Genomic DNA, 17,639 nt, shown 5'->3' with positions numbered 1-17,639 from the left:
AGTTTCTAAATTTTGATATGATACTTATTTTATATTATATTATGTTTTATGATATATAAATATGTGTGAAATACATATGTATCGCTTGTATAATGAGTTATACACGTATAACTTATAATAATTTACTATTACCTAGGAAAGATTTGACCAGTACTATGCAAATAATATTATTAGAAATATTGTATACACATAGCTCACAAAAAAACATTAAGTACAGCCATCACAACAGGAGCCGGATATTCGATGTGAGGTTGACCATAGGCGTGCGCAGGGGGGATGCCGGGTATGCCATGGCATCCCCTGCGGGTTTGCGGAGTTAGCTTTTATTTTTTATTTTTTAGTTAGGAGTTCATAAACGTTTTTATAAACAGAAATCAGTTTAGTAATTTTTGACAGTTCAGGCTACGTATTTTACTTTTTTTTTTTATCAAGTACATTTCCATTGATAATAGAAGTTGGGATAATCTAACGATATCACCGCGACGCCAGTCACGTAACCGTCGTAACCATGAAGTAAGCTAACCAATAACCATAAAGCAGTCTGATAACTACATCGTTCGAGCAAAAACTATCAATATTATCAATTATCATAATTGTTATCACAACCGTTTTGTTTGAACCACGGATACAAAATATAAACTACTGACTACTGTCTAGACTCTAGATGAATAGAGTTGTTTAATTGTTTTATATTCGCCATCATTCGGCCATTCGGTGTTATTTTTCTTTTACAGTTTTAAATATTTCAAATTTCAATAATATTAATTATTTATACTTAATTGCGTTGTAAATTATAATATTAGAATACGAATATGAATAGAAACCAAAACAAAAAAATGAAAACTATGCATGATTTTTTCAAACCAAAATCATTAAAACTGTATTCTGGTAAGTTGATATTTTATATTGTGTGAGCTGTTTCTTTGTTTTAGTTTAAGCTTGTAAACTATGAACTAATATCTATAATTTAAATTAATTTAGTCAACATTGATCCAGATGATCCGGTACCATTTGCACAGAATAATAAAGTTATTGTTGAGCAACCCAAAACGGATCATGATAATTGGTCAAATACTGTTAATGTACCAGTACCACTAGGTATTTTAGTATTAATACAACATCAAACAATATTGCCTGTGATCTGTGTTGGATATTTGTGTTGAATATTTCAGTGTCATAATGTGATTGTATAAATGAAATATATTTTATAAATATGTTCATATTATAAATATTTAGTTAATAACTGTTGTATGAATTGTAATAATATTAATTAGTAGGTAATTATAATTAGCATTGAGTGTATTAATTGTATATTAAGTGTTCACTGTTAGATTGTTACATAAATATTTATTTGCATTAATAATTAATTCTAACATTTATGTCTAAACATTGTATAATAATAATTATTATTATAACGCTATGTGTACTAACAGTAATAACTAATAAATACATATTGTGAGTATTTTAATCTTTGAATTCACATTTACAATGTATTTTCTTCTAATCTAATTAGATTCACTATGTGACCCTGATGATCCTGTAAACCCAATACCATCTCTTCAGTTAGAACGAAAAGAGCGAATACTTAAAGGGGCATTCCAACCAAAATTAAAAATGTATCCCAGGACACAGTTTGGAAATAGAGCACGGAGTTTCCAAAGTTCCTGGTATGATGATTTTAGCTGGTTAGAATATAGTGTGAAACTTGACAGAGCAGTTTGTTTCGTATGTCGGATGTTTAATACAGCTCCAGGGTTAAATGCCGGACAAGTAGACTTTCCTTTTTCACAAAAAGGTTTTAAAAATTGGAGTACTTCTACTACAAAATTTAAAAAACACCAAAATTCAATCTCCCATAATTTTAGCATGACAGCGTATCATAACTTTTCAAATTGTAAACCAATTGATGTTACCTTGGATGAATCTAGATTAGTATCTATTAGTGAAAGAGAAAAGCAGCGTTTGCACAATCGTAACATCATGCATCGATTGATAGATATTACTTTGTGTTTAGCTAAAAGTGGCAAACCATTTAGAGGGCACTTAGAAAAAAGTTCAGATGTGTGTAAGGGTTTATTTTTAGATATTGTGGACATTTAAAAAAATATGATTTAACTTTGCAAAAACATTTGGAAAAAGGGCCGCAAAATGCTAAGTACTTGAGCAACCATATACAAAATGATTTATTGACTTCTATCAACAATGTAATGAAACGAAGTATTGAAAAAAAAATAAACAATCGCCTCGTCACGATAATGGCCGACGAAACTAGTGACGTGGGACACCATGAACAGATGGCTGTGGCTGTACGCTACTTTGATGAAGATTTATGTAAGCCCGTTGAGCAATTTATTGGTATTCAACGTTTGACTGCAGTAGATGCTAATACAATATTTAATAGCTTAACAAACAAAATTGCGCAGTTAAATATCAATTGGACATCGGTTATAGCTGTATGTTTTGATGGAGCTTCAGCTATGAGTGGAAAATTTAATAGTGTACAGTCTAAAGTCAAAGAAATCAATCCATCTGCAATGTATGTTCACTGCTATGGCCATTGCCTAAATCTGGTATTGGTTGATAGCTTAGGGAATAAAAACCGGGTTGTTTTTGATTTTTTTGGATGTGTCCAGCTAATTTACAGTTTCATTGAAGGGAGTCCAGTGAGGCATGCTGTTTTTGAAAAAATTGTTAATGAAACAAATTCCAGATTGAAAACTCTCAAAACACTTTCAACAACTAGATGGGCATGTCGTGCGGAAGCTGTTACAGCTGTAGAAAAAAACTTTTCTTCTGTTATTCAGTGTCTTGAAGAAATTTCTGAAAACACTAAATATTCAGAGGTGAGGGCTAAAGCAAATGGTCTTATCTGTCAAATGAAAAATTTCAACTTTATTTTTGCATTATATATGTTAAAACCTATATTAATACAAATCCAAATTGTCAGTGCTCAATTACAAGCACCCAACTTGAATTTATTAGATGCAGTATCTATTGTAAATGCATTGAAAAAATCTATTAGTGAGTTAAGAAACGACGAAGATAACTATTCTAAACTTTATGAAAAAGTTCTTACTGTTTGTAATGGATTTAATATTGAGATACCACCTGTGAAAAATAGGAAGATTGCTACAAAAATTGATGATATGAAAACACAACATACCATCTTGGATAAAAAAAGTGAGATGAAATGTCATGTTTACTTCACTGTATTAGATGATTTGTTTAACGGTCTTGAAAATCGATTTAATCAGGAAACATTAAATTTAATTGGTGCAATTGGTCGTTTAGTAGAACTAAAAACTGAAGAATTTGACATTGAATTAATTTCACGGAAGTTTGTACTTAATAGTGACGAATTAGAAGGTGAATTAAGACTTCTACGTTCTTTGCCCGATTTTGTAGCAGGACCATCAAACAAAACAATTCATCAGTGGTTAGAAAAATTATCAATTAGTAAAAATTTTGTTAATGTAAATAAAGCGTTGAAACTTTTTACTACCATTCCTGTGACAAGTTGCTCTTGCGAAAGAGCTTTTTCCAAATTAAGTTTGGTAAAAACAAAATTAAAAAGCCGCATGTCGCAAGAAAGATTAGATGCAATGATGTTGATATTTGTAGAACAAGAACTAGCATCAGAAATAAATTATGACGAAGTAATTGATGAATTTAAACATTTGCATCCTTTTGACCGAAGATTAGAATTATAATAAAGTATTAATTAAATTAGTTATGAAATGCAAAGTTTAAATTATATTTTTACTTATATTGACTATAATATATATATAATATACTATAATATATATTTAATATTATTATTTTACTATTATACTATTATTTTGAGAACTTTGTAGTTATGTAAATGTAATACAATAAAAAAAAATTCTGATTTGTGTGTTTTTGAAGGGAGATAATAAAAATTGAGTTATTTTTAAATATATTGGCATCCCCTGCGCAAAAAGTCTGCGCACGCCTATGAGGTTGACCCATTACGGAGTAACGTAATCGAATTCACAATATTAGTATTGTTATTCAACGAAATATTTCTGTTCTTAATGGATACATTTTCCGTAGTATGGGGTTTGAGCTAATTTATGTAAGAGATTTTTTATAAATAAAAATACTCGTTTTGTTTATAAATCTATTTTAAATAATATTTTCTCGTGTTTACGTCAAAATATGGCTGCTAATATTTGTGTATTTGAGTTCATTCGTGTTGTTGGTGAACTGACTCCTGTGTTTCATTTCAATAATACATTATAAAATAAAATTTAGTCGGAGTCGAAAAGTGTATACCTATTTGGTGTTAGCCATTTTTCATAATATTATATAACAAATGTTTTAACGTGAACGAAGACAAACACATATTGCATCGGCATCAGACAGTAAAGATCATCCAACTCGGCCAACTCCGTATTTTCTAATATTCTAATAACGTTTAAGACTAATATTTCAATACCACTAACAAGTTTTGTCCGGAGCTTTCAGTCGTGAAGCTACAATTTTAGAGTATCTGGTCAGTAACCCATGTAAGATTACGCGGGCTTTGAACCAATTTTTTATAACACCCAATTACGGTGGATAATATTAACTTTAAAGAATTTATTGATATTTTAAATACTTAAAAATCAAACATAAATTTACTTATAGGACTCTAAAATAAATAATTTATTTTAAAAGTGTTCCTAAAGAAATGTATACCTATTATTATTATATTTATAAAGTACTATAGACCATGAAGTATTACTTAAATTTTGGTAGTATGATGTTTAAATAAAATTGAAAAATTTGACTTATTTATAAGAGTCAAGTCATGGGAATGTCTTTCCGAAGTGTCAACTTCGTAGGAATAATTTTTTTCAATGAAACTATGTAAAATATCGTACACTAGTATAATTTTGGTTTCGAACTAAACATGTCGTTGAATTTTGGGCTTGTTTCAGAACACGTTCACGGACTAACGTCCCAGACCTCTCCTGGCACCTCGCTGACGCCCGTGCCGTGTAAAAGCAGTCGAATTATACAACCCAATAATCGCATCCGGAAATCGCTTTACTCCCTCGGGATTCGAACGCAATATTTGCAGTGCCGCGCAGTACATCAACTGTCGCGGGCATAATATAAAAATAATTAACGATGTACGAGTATAATAACACAGAACCGCGGTTGCGGTATATGATTTACGGTGCACACGCACGCAACCGACGATTGTTTAATGCGTACACGTCGCCGAGACGCGATTAATTAGCAGTTTTCGGTGGTGAGCGTGGCGCGCGTGGCGTATTTGAAAAACGTGCGACGATTGTTATTCGTGCACGCGCGTGCGATGTGGTTTTGCGCCATATATCACGATATTATAATATACGTATACGAGTGTGGTATAACGATAATATTCACCACCATCACCGCCGTCGCGGTCGTTTCCCCCCTTTCATTTTTTTTTTTCCTCGCGTTTTCCGTTTTCCGTTGACCGCCGTCGTCGTTTTCGCCGACCCGCCCTCGTGTCCGCCACAGCAGCAGCCGTTGAAGAGCGCCCGCGTGCAGTGATGTCTACACCAGACCGAGTGCGATTTCTAGTGGCTTCTTAACAACCGCCGCCGCCGCCGCCGCCGCCAAAACCCCATCACTCGCGAACACTCGTGTCAAACTACACCGGTCTATAGCCGCTCGGCTTCATCACGTATGTATATATATATATATACATTGCCGAACGTACACTACAACCGTATTTTATTATACACATCGAGTGTGCATGTATATACAAAATAATAATACCGTAGGGCGGCCGCGTTGTTTGTCTCGACGGCGGTTACAGTGTATACACAGGCACATAATAATATGATACGGTGTACGCCAAAAGAGAACGGCCTGCGCGCGTATATACGGGATTAAAAAAAAAAAAAAAAAGAATGAAAAAAAAAGGGAAGAGAGAGAGAGGTACTCGCCCGACGCTCCTCTGTGCGTACACGTTACTCTGCAGCTCGCCGCGCAAGAGCTTTCGCATTTGTACGACGTCCGATTTTCCCCTTACCGACCCACACACACACACACGCGCGCGCGTATATATATGTACAGTATTATACCGCCCGTATGTGCCGATTGTGTGTGCCACCACCGAGCGCCGTCCCGTCTTGTGTGCGCAGACCCTTCGACGGCGGACGGGCGCAGTACACCTACTACTATGTTTATATACTTTTTTTTTTCAGACCTTTCATACACCGCTTACCGTATACACATATACACGTCAGTACATGACGCGCAAAGGTTTCGGAGAACTACCGAACGTACACCGTGCTCACTAAATATATATATAGTAGGTATACGTGGAGTGCAGCGCGAAAATAAATAAGCTGAGACTTTTTTTTTTCTTCTTTACGCGTCCGACGAGGTTTTCCCGAATATTGTTTCGCGGGCGCGACGTAAAATGTTTTCGCGCCAAGTATTTTATTCGGGTACATGAAAATACGATCGCGGAAAAAATCCCATTTTTATTTTATTATTTTATTTTTTTTTTTTATTTTTTTTTTTATTATTATTACAAATGTTTTTTTAAGTACTGTCGTTTTTAAATTGAAAAGTTTTTTCGGGTTCTCCGCCCGAAAACTATTTGTATTGTATTATGCAATTGATTGTCCAAAATGTTCGGCGGAGAAAAGTTTCGGGCGGATTTTAATGAACTTTTTTTTTTAAAAAACGAAATGCCCAACCTTATTCCACGGTACCAAATGAAAATTGAGTGTCACGCTGATGTACATGACTACGTGATCTCTGTGAATCCGGGATCGTACTATTATATTATTATGTATATATAGGTCCCGTGGACATGTTTATTTTCCGTGGTATATTCACGCCTCAAAAAATTCGATAATAAAAAGGAAAACATAACTTCCTGCCGTGTTTCGTCACGTGGTTAGCCACCTAAATAATCGATACCGACGGTCACGAAAATGGCATGAACATTTGTGCCATTATCATGCAAATTAAATATTCGTAAAGGGTATTTGTAAATTTGAACCGATATTAAAGATCACGAAACATTGGACATGCATCGTACATTTTATTAAACCTTTAGTATAATATTGGCATTTAATAAGAATTTTCATATAATAGTTAGCATACACGTCGCTGATCATCTGGATATTATTTCTCAAGTATCAGGATATCTATCCTAATTTTTGAATATTCAATTTAAAATTACATCATTTAGTTCAGTTTGAGATAAAAGTTAACTTAAGCTTTTTGAAGCTCAATAACTAAACTAATTGATATAGTAGTAAGTGAAAAAAAAAATTAATCGATTTTCAATTCTGTTGTATCTACTGAGGAATTCCTTGGATTATCTTCTTGTTTACTTTGGAAAATTGATTTAAATACTGTGCCGATAAGTGATAAATATTTTAATAAAACCGTTTAAATTTACTTTACCACTGGATAGAATGTCGAAATCGAATATTAAAGCGTTCCTTCCATTACAAAACGTATATTGTGACACAAAAACGAAATCATAGTCCCAGAATGCAAGACTACGAGACATTCACTCCGTTTACTAGTGAGAGGGAAAAACATCCCGTTGGAATAATATCGTAAGGACGGGATGCAGTGTTGAGAGAAGAGACAGCTAGACCTCGGGACTCACGGTCACCGTATACGTATTATAATATGTTGTGACCAAAACCGTTTAATTTCCGTTTACCACTTCGGCCGCGAACGGTTAAGCACCATTTAGACACGCGGTGACCCGTGTGCCGTCCGATCGCAAGTCGATGTCGATGATACCTTGCGCGGATTCACTGTATATATATATATATATAGTTAATAATGTATATCATTACGCGTCGTAACACTAGTGGCACGTTAACTGGCTTACTGACTACACACTAATGGTGTTCTGGATAAACCGAATGGAGCGGCGCGAGTCAGCCGTACACGATCACGCGTAGTCTCCCGCGGGTACGTCGCTGCGGCTGCGGACTTCGACGAGATGTAGGCGTCAACGATTTCGGGAAAAACAATATAAATAATATTATAAAAATTTTAAAAAAAACGGTAGAAAGAACCGTTTTGCGAGCGTGGAGATCTCAAAAACAATACAAATGGCAATAATATGCCATATGTATAATATGCTACATAGAAAGGCATGCGTATTAATTATACAGTGATAGGCGTGTTTATAGCAGTGTTCACAACGAACGTCACAGAATGTGCGCCGGCGACGCGTACGACTTTATGTCTCTCTCCATCTCTCCTTCTCGTTGGCGCGGGACATTTCAAGGCGAGATAAACGCGCCCGATAACTACTGCTGCCACCGCCGCCGCGACCTCTTCCCAACGCACTCGTCCCCGTCGCTCTACTGCTGCTGCACTACCCGTCCACAACACTCGAAAACTTTGTACCCGCGTAGTGCGCGTGTGATTTTATCAGCCGCACTCGTCGTCGCAAGAGAGTCGCATTCATTGCGACGCGTACGACGTTACATACATAGTACACACTCGCCAGCCGTTTAGTATTATATATATATATTATGCATATATGTATATATAGTCGTGCGTGCGTGTGTGTGCGTTCTGCTGCTGTAGACTCGATGATTGGAAAGAGGGCTGTTTGAAATTCCGATCTGAAGGGGTTCGATTTTGACGGGTGGATGACAAGAGCTCTGTGCGTAGGAAACGCGCAGCTCTCCTAACCGCGCGCGCGTATCATATGTATATATTATACACCTATATATATACACACACCTATACACACATATTTATACACCGCACTCTCCTCTCGCCCGCGCACTCACCACCGCCGCCATGACTCATTGACAATATTATATACGCTTCCGACTTGTTTTTTTTTTCTTTTTCAACGAATCCTTTCTTCGCAAATCTCTCTCTCACTCTCTCTCCTTCTCGCCCTCCGACGTTCACCGCACGTCGCGAACGCAGCACACCATCCACCACCCCGCCCGTCACCACACGCCGTTCGTCGACAACGTATACCAATATATACGGTATAGTCATTCTATTTCTGGTTCGTTTCTCGACGGGGATTTTCGATAAGCGCGCTGTGAGATCGTGTAACGCGCACACAGTACGCATTATTTATATTATTTATTATTGCTACAGCGTCGAACGCGACGAAGTCTCGGTATGCCGAACGCACGCATCGAATCGGTTGTTGACCGCGTACACGTCAACGTACACGGCGCATACCGTGGATATCGTATGTTATCTTACCGGTGCTAGAGCATTTGTTGGGTGCAGACGACGACCGTTTCCTCTGCACAGTGCACATTGCAAAAATTGCTTTTCTCCTCGCAGCTCACAAGTCATAGTCCATTCATTTATATGTGCCTCTCACATGGTTCTTGGACTGACGACGTCAGCTCGTTCTGTAAAGACCTAAAAACATATTGGTAGACTATAGTTTATTTGATTAATCAAAATATAAATAAATAAATAAATAATAATATATAAACAGAAAACCCGTCAACGGTATGCCATTCAGTATGTTTAGTACAAACACATTAGAACGATGACTCCGATTGAAAGATCGTTCCCGAAGCGCCAAATTCGAGATTTCAAAGTATTCGGAATACGCATATATATAAATTATATTATATTAAAGGTCTAACACAAACGTCCGTAAAGTTAGCGCACCCACTTTGATTCGTATTATAATGCTGAAACTTTGCAAGTTAATTGCAAGAATACATATGCGAGGGAAACTGCAAAATTTGCAAATCAAAACCGCCCTGTTTTCAATATAGGGTGAAATGATAGGGTGTCAGCAAGGGTGGCACGATTTCACTCAATAAAGTCCCATTTTGATGTACATAAGTTGAACTCTTCATCACTACTCGCTGCTACGATGTGGACTATCGACTTCGGCATCACGATAACGGACTTGTATCAGACTCGTTTATTTGCAGCAACATATTTGAATCAATCAGGCCGTACAATAACCCCGATATTCACTTTGGTCATATAGCCGATGAGTGAAACAAGTGAAATTATATTCAATTGCCGTTTTATTTTTTTTTTTTTTTTTACGATATTTTAAAATATTCGTTCGACCCCTTATATAGTGTATTTTAACATAATTGGCTACATTAGTCACATTGAATTGAATAAACAGAAGTGTACAGAAGTGTTATACAAATAATAATAATACAATCATTTGCCGATTCACAACGCGTAAACAATTACCCATACAATTTAATAATAAAACTTTTTTATTTATTTTATTCAACATCCAATCAAATACAATAAACAGACAAAGAAAGAAAATGCACTTTACAATCATATTTTTCCTTTGAAGTGTTATCAAAAGAGCAGCAAAGAATTAAATAGGCACTCCTGCACACTACACGCAGCCTTTGCGCGTTACAACTACATGCACATATTATAATAAATTTAAGTACATATTATAAGATTTGGTGCTTTTTATAAACGATGACAAATATTCAGTTATATTCATATAAATATTTTAATAAATATAATGCTTTGGTATAAATATAGGAGATAATATAATACATCCAAATTTCACATAGGTAATACTGTGATGCTCCCGCCAAATTAAAAGTCCTAATGTGGTGAATTCGTCTTTACATTCAACACCATACGATAGATTCGAAAATGTATAATAGCAATAAAAATGTTAAATTAATTGGTACGCTATTCTTAAAAACTACTGAAGACATAAAAAGAATTCAAGTATTTCATCTACAATCTGTGTTTAATTCCATAATACGTACAATATAAAAGTATTGTATCAAACTTGTTCGGCTCTTTTAATCCTCGTGGAAAACCAAAAAAATCAAATCAATAATCGTCATTTTAAAACGAATAAAAATCCCTTATCACCTTATTCATCGTTCAAAAATGCATTAAAATGACATTTTCATTAACATTTTTGACGTAGGTTCCTCGTTACAATCATTATAAATCATCTATCTCTGCGGATAACCCGTTTAATAACGTATAAACTACTTTGTTGTTTGTATATTGCTAGTCGATCAATATAAGTTGTTGAAATCGTACTACATCTAAATCCTGAATAGGAATTGTCTGCTACAAAACAATAATACCATTCATAAAGAACCTGTGTGTATTTACTAGAACGATGACGTCACCCAAGTCAAACTCAATCCTCGACTGTTGAAAAGTTTTTTTTAATCTTGATAATGTGTCAGTAGTATAATAAGATGGACGGAGGTAGCATGAACGTCAAATGTATCGTCGATACCGTAATTATGTATAATGTACAAGATGACAGAAATCTGGTGGATCATTTTTGTGTAATGTATACAGGCTGATTAACCCAATTTTTTTCAATAAATAATTTATTTATTAAAATTTTTTGAAATTTTAAGTGCCTATACTCGATGACTTAGTTTTTAAAAACTTAGATTGGTTACATCATTAAGAAGTGTTTTGATTATCAACTAATTTTTTTAAAATAATAATCGTTTTTTTCCCGTAAATTATTTATCAAATTACTTTTTTTACTTTAAAACACAAGACACAAGGTCTTCACAGAGTTACAAAACAAAAACCACAAATAGTCTTCAAAATCACATGAATTGATTTTTATAATATATTATATTATAGATTTTGCTTATTTGCTCTTATTTTTCATATTAATTAATGGAAAACTCTTGATTATATTTGTGTGGTTATTATTTAAATTAATCAAATATATTATATATTTAGCGCTTTCTTACTTTTAAGATTTTTTTTAAATCATGTGTGATATCTTGAAAACTCAATAATCGAACGTTCACGAAAGCAGCTACCTACAGCCCTCCATAACACAAAGTCGAAAATTCCCATTACTAATAATTGTATTATTTCGGGGTACAAAATACAAAACAAATAATCCTCGCGGGGTGCACTGGATCAATCGCAAATACAAAATAATAAAAATTCAAACCTTCCAGTTAAAAACCCTTGATATAATGAAATATAATAGATTCAAAATAAACAATCGCAGTCGAAGACTAAGAACAATGGTTATGAATAATAAAGTAATTTTAAAATAAAGTGATGAATATTTTTTATATATATATTATTATTATTCGGAATTACTATTGTGTATAATAATATCAACGTTTATTTAGCTGAGTAAATTATAATAATAGTAATGATTAAAACGTTAATAATCATTTTGCTACACATTTCCGAATAATTTGTCAGTAAATAAATTATTATTATTATTATTGTATAATACTTTTATAAGTACTTTAAAATTATGTATAATAGCACATAATATCAAAGCCATTCGATTGACGTATTATAGATATTTCTAGTAAAATTAGACTTTCAAATACAACTTTTCAAGTTTCTGAATGCGTGTTTAAATGTTATGTTTTAAATTCTTTTGTGATAATAATATAAAATATATTTATTTATCTATGACTGTCGTTAACTGTTCCAATAGATGTTATGTTAAAACAATTAATAATAATAATAATGGCGTTTTAATAAATACACATAGTTATTATATAATAACAAACTCATTACCTATTGTCTCAGCTCATCTTATCGTAGCTGTTTTTGTCGTAATAAGATACAAATAACTTCAATAGAACTTTCTATTAAGTGCATTATAATTTTATGTACTTACAGGTTTTTACAAAAACTGTATAAACCTTTCTAAAGAGACGAAACGAATAGTTACTGATTGTTTTCTCACATATTTTACATATTACGCTAATTTATCAATTAACAATAACATTTCGACGCATGAAAAACAAGTTTATATATTTTTATACTATAATAAGTAGTGACAGAAGGAAAACTTTTATTCGTTGAAAGTCAGTAAAATTTCGCTTTCGTGTGGTAACATTTAAAGGAGTTTGAAAAATTATATTTTCATACATTTTGTTCCAGTCTAACAAATAATAACCGTCCACTTCTGCGATCAATGATCATAAAGCAGGTTTAACTATTTTTTAACTGAAGCAAATAATATAATTATTTTAATACAATATTATTTACCTACTAGCAGATAATAATTTTTAATAGTCAATAACGACGTAACGTGGCGTAGAACGATGTAATACTAGATTTGTGGCGTAAATAGTTAAAAATTAATCTAAATATGTTTATTTAATTGTATTGTATTTATTAAAATAAAATAAGATCGGCTTTTTCAAAAATTTATATTTTTCTATTTTGTTTTACTAAATACCAATTAAGTTTGCTACTAGAAATGACGCATAGCTGAAAATTGAATCTCCTCTTTACTTCTACAAAAGTTAAGGGAGACAAAATGTAAAAACAAATAAAAACACAGAACGGTATCTCCATTCAGCATCTAAAAATGTCTTTACCTACATTACAAAAAGGACATTTTATTCGCAAGTTTTTTACAGTAACATAAGTTTTTTGCGCGCCACAATGAAGTGCGTTTAACTTATACACACGCGCGATAACCAAGATATGGCATAAGTCGTTGAGATTTACGTTGGCGGAGTCGTTGATGTGAATATATTATAATATGCACATTTAAAATAATGACCTTTAATCGCTCATTCGGCGGGGGTGCTCCCTTTCGGTATATAGTAATAATAATAATAATAGTATTACGCGGTGGTATATACTTATGATATGTGGTATATTGCAGCAACGACGGCGCCAGACATTTTTCATTAGGAAAGCAAAGCCATGCGCAATTTATTTCTGGTGGACATTTATGACTGGTTACCTAAACTAACCTATTTTCAAGAAAGTATGGATAAAAATGTTATATGTAGTTTGTATGCTATTTTTCTATTTTTCAGAATAAATTTATATTTTTTGTATTTTAAATAGGAGCTTTATTAAACTTAATATATAAATATCAATATATTATTTAAAACCCGTAAGTCACTATAGACTTCATTAAAATAATTTTAAATTCAAACTCTCGTATTATCTTAAGTCACTGTACTTTGCAGTCTAATATTAAAATTTGGGTTAATAATACGATTATATTCGTATGGGACCCTCAGACTATACTGTTGATAGGTTCATACTGAGACATACGTAACATACATTTTTATTTTTCGCGAGCTTTAAATTAAATTTAACCTACTTGTCTCACGAAAAAAAGCGAAAAGTGTTCTCGAAAAGCTTAATTATCATCGTTAGTACATCATTGACATGCTCTCAACATTTCATTCCTCAAAATACTCGTCCCTGGTTTCATATTGATTCTCCTCCCATCTTTCTCTCATTAATTTTAAAGTGCCTAACCCGTAGCACTTGTAATACTATCGGACTATCCCATTTTCATACATCTCCATTCCGCTAATTATTTTTAAAAAGAGACCATAAGTCGTATCACGAAACTTGCCAACGACGATCTCTCGTTTCATTTAGATTGAATCTGTTGCCGTAGTAGGTATTTTAATATATTATTTACTTTTATGTCAACTAAATTATACCATATATTCTACTGTTGACCGCAATCCTGTGCAATATAAATTAATTAATAAATATGACGGTTTACTCTCACCGTGAGTGGCATATCCAAATTGTACTTTTTTACACAGAAATTATAATATATTATAGTCGACCTTTTGAAAAATTGACTGATCCGAAAACAATAATGTTCCTATTAAATATTAATACTCAACTGCATAATATAATATATAGACCTTATCGTTGTTTGATTTAATTGTTATTATATTATAAATCATAATTTACATAAACCACAATAGTATAATAACTCACTGATCCGTCTATTTACTAATATCAAAGTCTGTTTATTATTTTTTTTTTTGTAGGGGGGGGGGAGTGATACACTATATGTTATCCTATACGTCTAATAATATAGCTGTGGCTTATACCTGTGTTACTGTAATTGTGCGTTCAGTGATGGGTTTACACGGAGCCTCCTAACGGGATATTATACAGAGTACCGTGTCGTTGAGGAACCGCGACGACGACTTCCCACAGGAGATACGATTCATTTTGGACGCTTCATCCCCTCCCCCACCCAACGGTGGCGATAAGATCGCGTCGTCGGCCGGACCATTGTCGTGTATCCCGCGTGCGATAGGTATAATATGTATATTGTATTATACAGTATTGATGACATGTGCGCGCAACGAATACCTCCTAATTCCGATCGGACGTTTGGTCGAGCGTCATCGATGGGAAGGTAGGGAAAAACCCCACGCGACGACGATTATTATAATATCAGATAATATAATATTATAATATCATATAATACTGCGGGCGCACACGTAATAATATTACATAATATATATATATATACAATACGACCTTTACAACAGTAGGCATATACCCACCATAACATTATACTGCACCGCGCGCGTTCGCGTGCACACGTACACGCCGCCGTTTCGTCCACCGCAGCAGCGGCGTCGGCGAACCCCCCCCCCCCATCGCGGTACTCGAAAATCATGCTCTATCGCCTTTTGTTCCGTCGAGCACAAATCGAAAAATCCCTTCCTGGGTGTTTTTTTTCCCTCGGTCTCTTTTTCGACCGACCGGAACGCAGCTTGCCGTGTGTATATATATTTCGAGACGTCCTATTAGTTTAATAGAAAATCTGAAACCCACTCGTCGTCGTTTACGCGCGTGTGTGTGTGTATATAGGTACCAGCTATTATACTCGCGTTATATGGTCCGGAGGGTTGAGGGGGTTGTGGGAAGTGAAGAGAGTGTGGACTGCGAAGGGATAAGGAACAAATATATCACCAAATATAGGGGAAAGGATCGACGGTGGTGGAGGCGACGACTTGGTCCTCGCTCGTGGTGGGGAGAGGGGAAAACGGCGCGGAGAGCCGGCGAGTGGAAACGAGACGATGGAAACCCCAGCTGTGGCTCAAACAAATGAATCGTAACCGAAAAGGGGTCTGCCGTATACGCGGCACACATATTATTATTACTATTATATATATATATAGCCGGTGCCGACATTAATTAAACCAAACGAACATGCGAGGAATTTCGCGAGAACGATTCGGCGGTGGTGCATCCCACAGCGAGATCCGTCGACGCTGTTTAATATACACGTATAATAATAATAATACGAGTGAGTGAGTGAGTGAGTGTGTGTGTGTGTGTGTTTATGCGCGCGCGACGCATCGGTGTTTTTCAAATCTAAATTAAAAAAAGAAAACCAGCCGCGCCGGGGAGGGCCTCGATGTTAAGGTCCGAATGCCACCCGCCGACGACTCTTTTGCGCGTGTAGGTATAATATACATATTTTAATATATTGTACGAACGCCGTGTGAGACGCACATTATTATTATAATATGACGTGCCGTCATTTGTTTTTTTTTCCGCATACGTAAACTGCTCGAACGCGGCGTGCACATTTTGATTGCTAATGCCTATTTTTGACTTAATATAATAGTCGACTAAAGAATTTATTTTTGGCGAATTTATTTTATGGTTTCGCGTTATAATATACTATATATATAGGTTACATACAATATATAAAATTGTTTATATATAGTTAATTTCTACATAAGTACATACGTACTTACTATTGAATGATAAAGTAACACAATCCACATGTTAGATATTTTACTGGTCAATAACTAAGCAATATTATGCTTATTGCTTAATAAGTTAAACATTACATATAACATTTTATATAATAATTATCAGGGCTCGGAACTTAAAGCACTTAAAATCTTAAAAAAAGCAACATTACTATAAGCATTCAAATACTCGTAAGCATTTAAAGAATTTAGATTTGAGCAAAAATATTTGATCAATAATTATTAATTATATTATGGATAAAATATACGAAATATTCGTTTTGAAAATAATCATGGATTCAAGCTCATACGATTAATATATTTTTAATTATAAAAAAATATCGTTAAAGTTTAAAAGTTTAAACTACAAATGTCTATATCAAAGAAATGTAATTATTTCGATATTTTCCATATCTGTAAGAACAACTTACGTAAACTATATTCAAATTGAATATTTTATGAATTTTCTGAAAAAAACTACAAATTCGACAACCCCTTTAATTATTTTTAAGTCTTGTTTGGTTGTAGTAATTATAATCGTCTTTTTTATGATATCATCATTAATTTTAAAACTTTAAACATTCACGGAAGATCGTTACTATTTGCATCAAAAGCATACGCTATTTTTCCAATATTGCCATACACGATTTAGATGATGAAAATATTTCGATACATTACAATTACCCAACTGTGATAGCAAACTACATCGAGCTTCAGGTAATCGTATGCAATTCTAGACGATATTGGCAATATTATTATTCAGACTGAGTTATTGGGACTGGATAAATTTTATAATATCGTTAGCAAACACGTATAAAGAAAAAAATATAGAAAATAAAACTGATTAAAAACTAAAAACAATAAATTTTATTTGGACTAAAAAACCCTTCTTCGTTACATTACGATTTACGATTATATTTCCGTGGTTATATTATTTCGAGTCACGTTTAAAAATATTCTTGTTAACGAAAAATGACTATATATTCCGTTATAAACAGCATTCTCAATTATTCAGGTATCAATTTCTCAAGTATGCAATTATTATGGGCCTCTCGCAATAGCATCTTATATTTATTATAAAAAAAATCCCTTTCATTCTGAAGTATAAACGGTTTTGAACATTATGAAATATATTGTCAACATGTCATT

General features: G+C 33.9%; 2 protein-coding genes across 2 annotated transcripts; both read left to right on the top strand.

Annotated features, from left to right (window-relative positions):
* Positions 1–290: 290 nt before the first annotated feature.
* On the top strand, positions 291–2,100 carry LOC113557867. The gene is made up of 3 exons (XM_026963409.1): positions 291–306; positions 982–1,098; positions 1,514–2,100. The coding sequence occupies exons 1-3, from the start codon at positions 291–293 to the stop codon at positions 2,098–2,100; spliced, it is 720 nt and encodes a 239-aa protein (XP_026819210.1).
* Positions 2,101–3,185: 1,085 nt separating this feature from the next.
* Positions 3,186–3,710, top strand: LOC113559292. The gene has a single exon (XM_026964960.1). It carries the CDS (start codon positions 3,186–3,188, stop codon positions 3,708–3,710), a length of 525 nt encoding a protein of 174 aa, XP_026820761.1.
* The last annotated feature ends 13,929 nt before the right edge of the window (positions 3,711–17,639 follow it).

Source organism: Rhopalosiphum maidis, chromosome 3, assembly GCF_003676215.2.
Source record: "Rhopalosiphum maidis isolate BTI-1 chromosome 3, ASM367621v3, whole genome shotgun sequence".
Taxonomy (NCBI): Eukaryota; Metazoa; Arthropoda; class Insecta; order Hemiptera; family Aphididae; genus Rhopalosiphum; species Rhopalosiphum maidis.
The sequence above is the reverse complement of the archived record's forward strand: the minus strand, read 5'-3'. Positions and strand labels throughout refer to the sequence as shown.

What these genes read in the sequence shown, in the direction of transcription:
- LOC113559292 (XM_026964960.1), top strand. Translation starts at nt 3,186, where the DNA reads ATGAAATGTCATGTTTACTTCACTGTATTAGATGATTTGTTTAACGGT.
- LOC113557867 (XM_026963409.1), top strand. An exon ending in TAATGTACCAGTACCACTAG is followed by an intron (nt 1,099 to 1,513) that starts GTATTTTAGTAT and finishes TAATCTAATTAG; the next exon opens with ATTCACTATGTGACCCTGAT.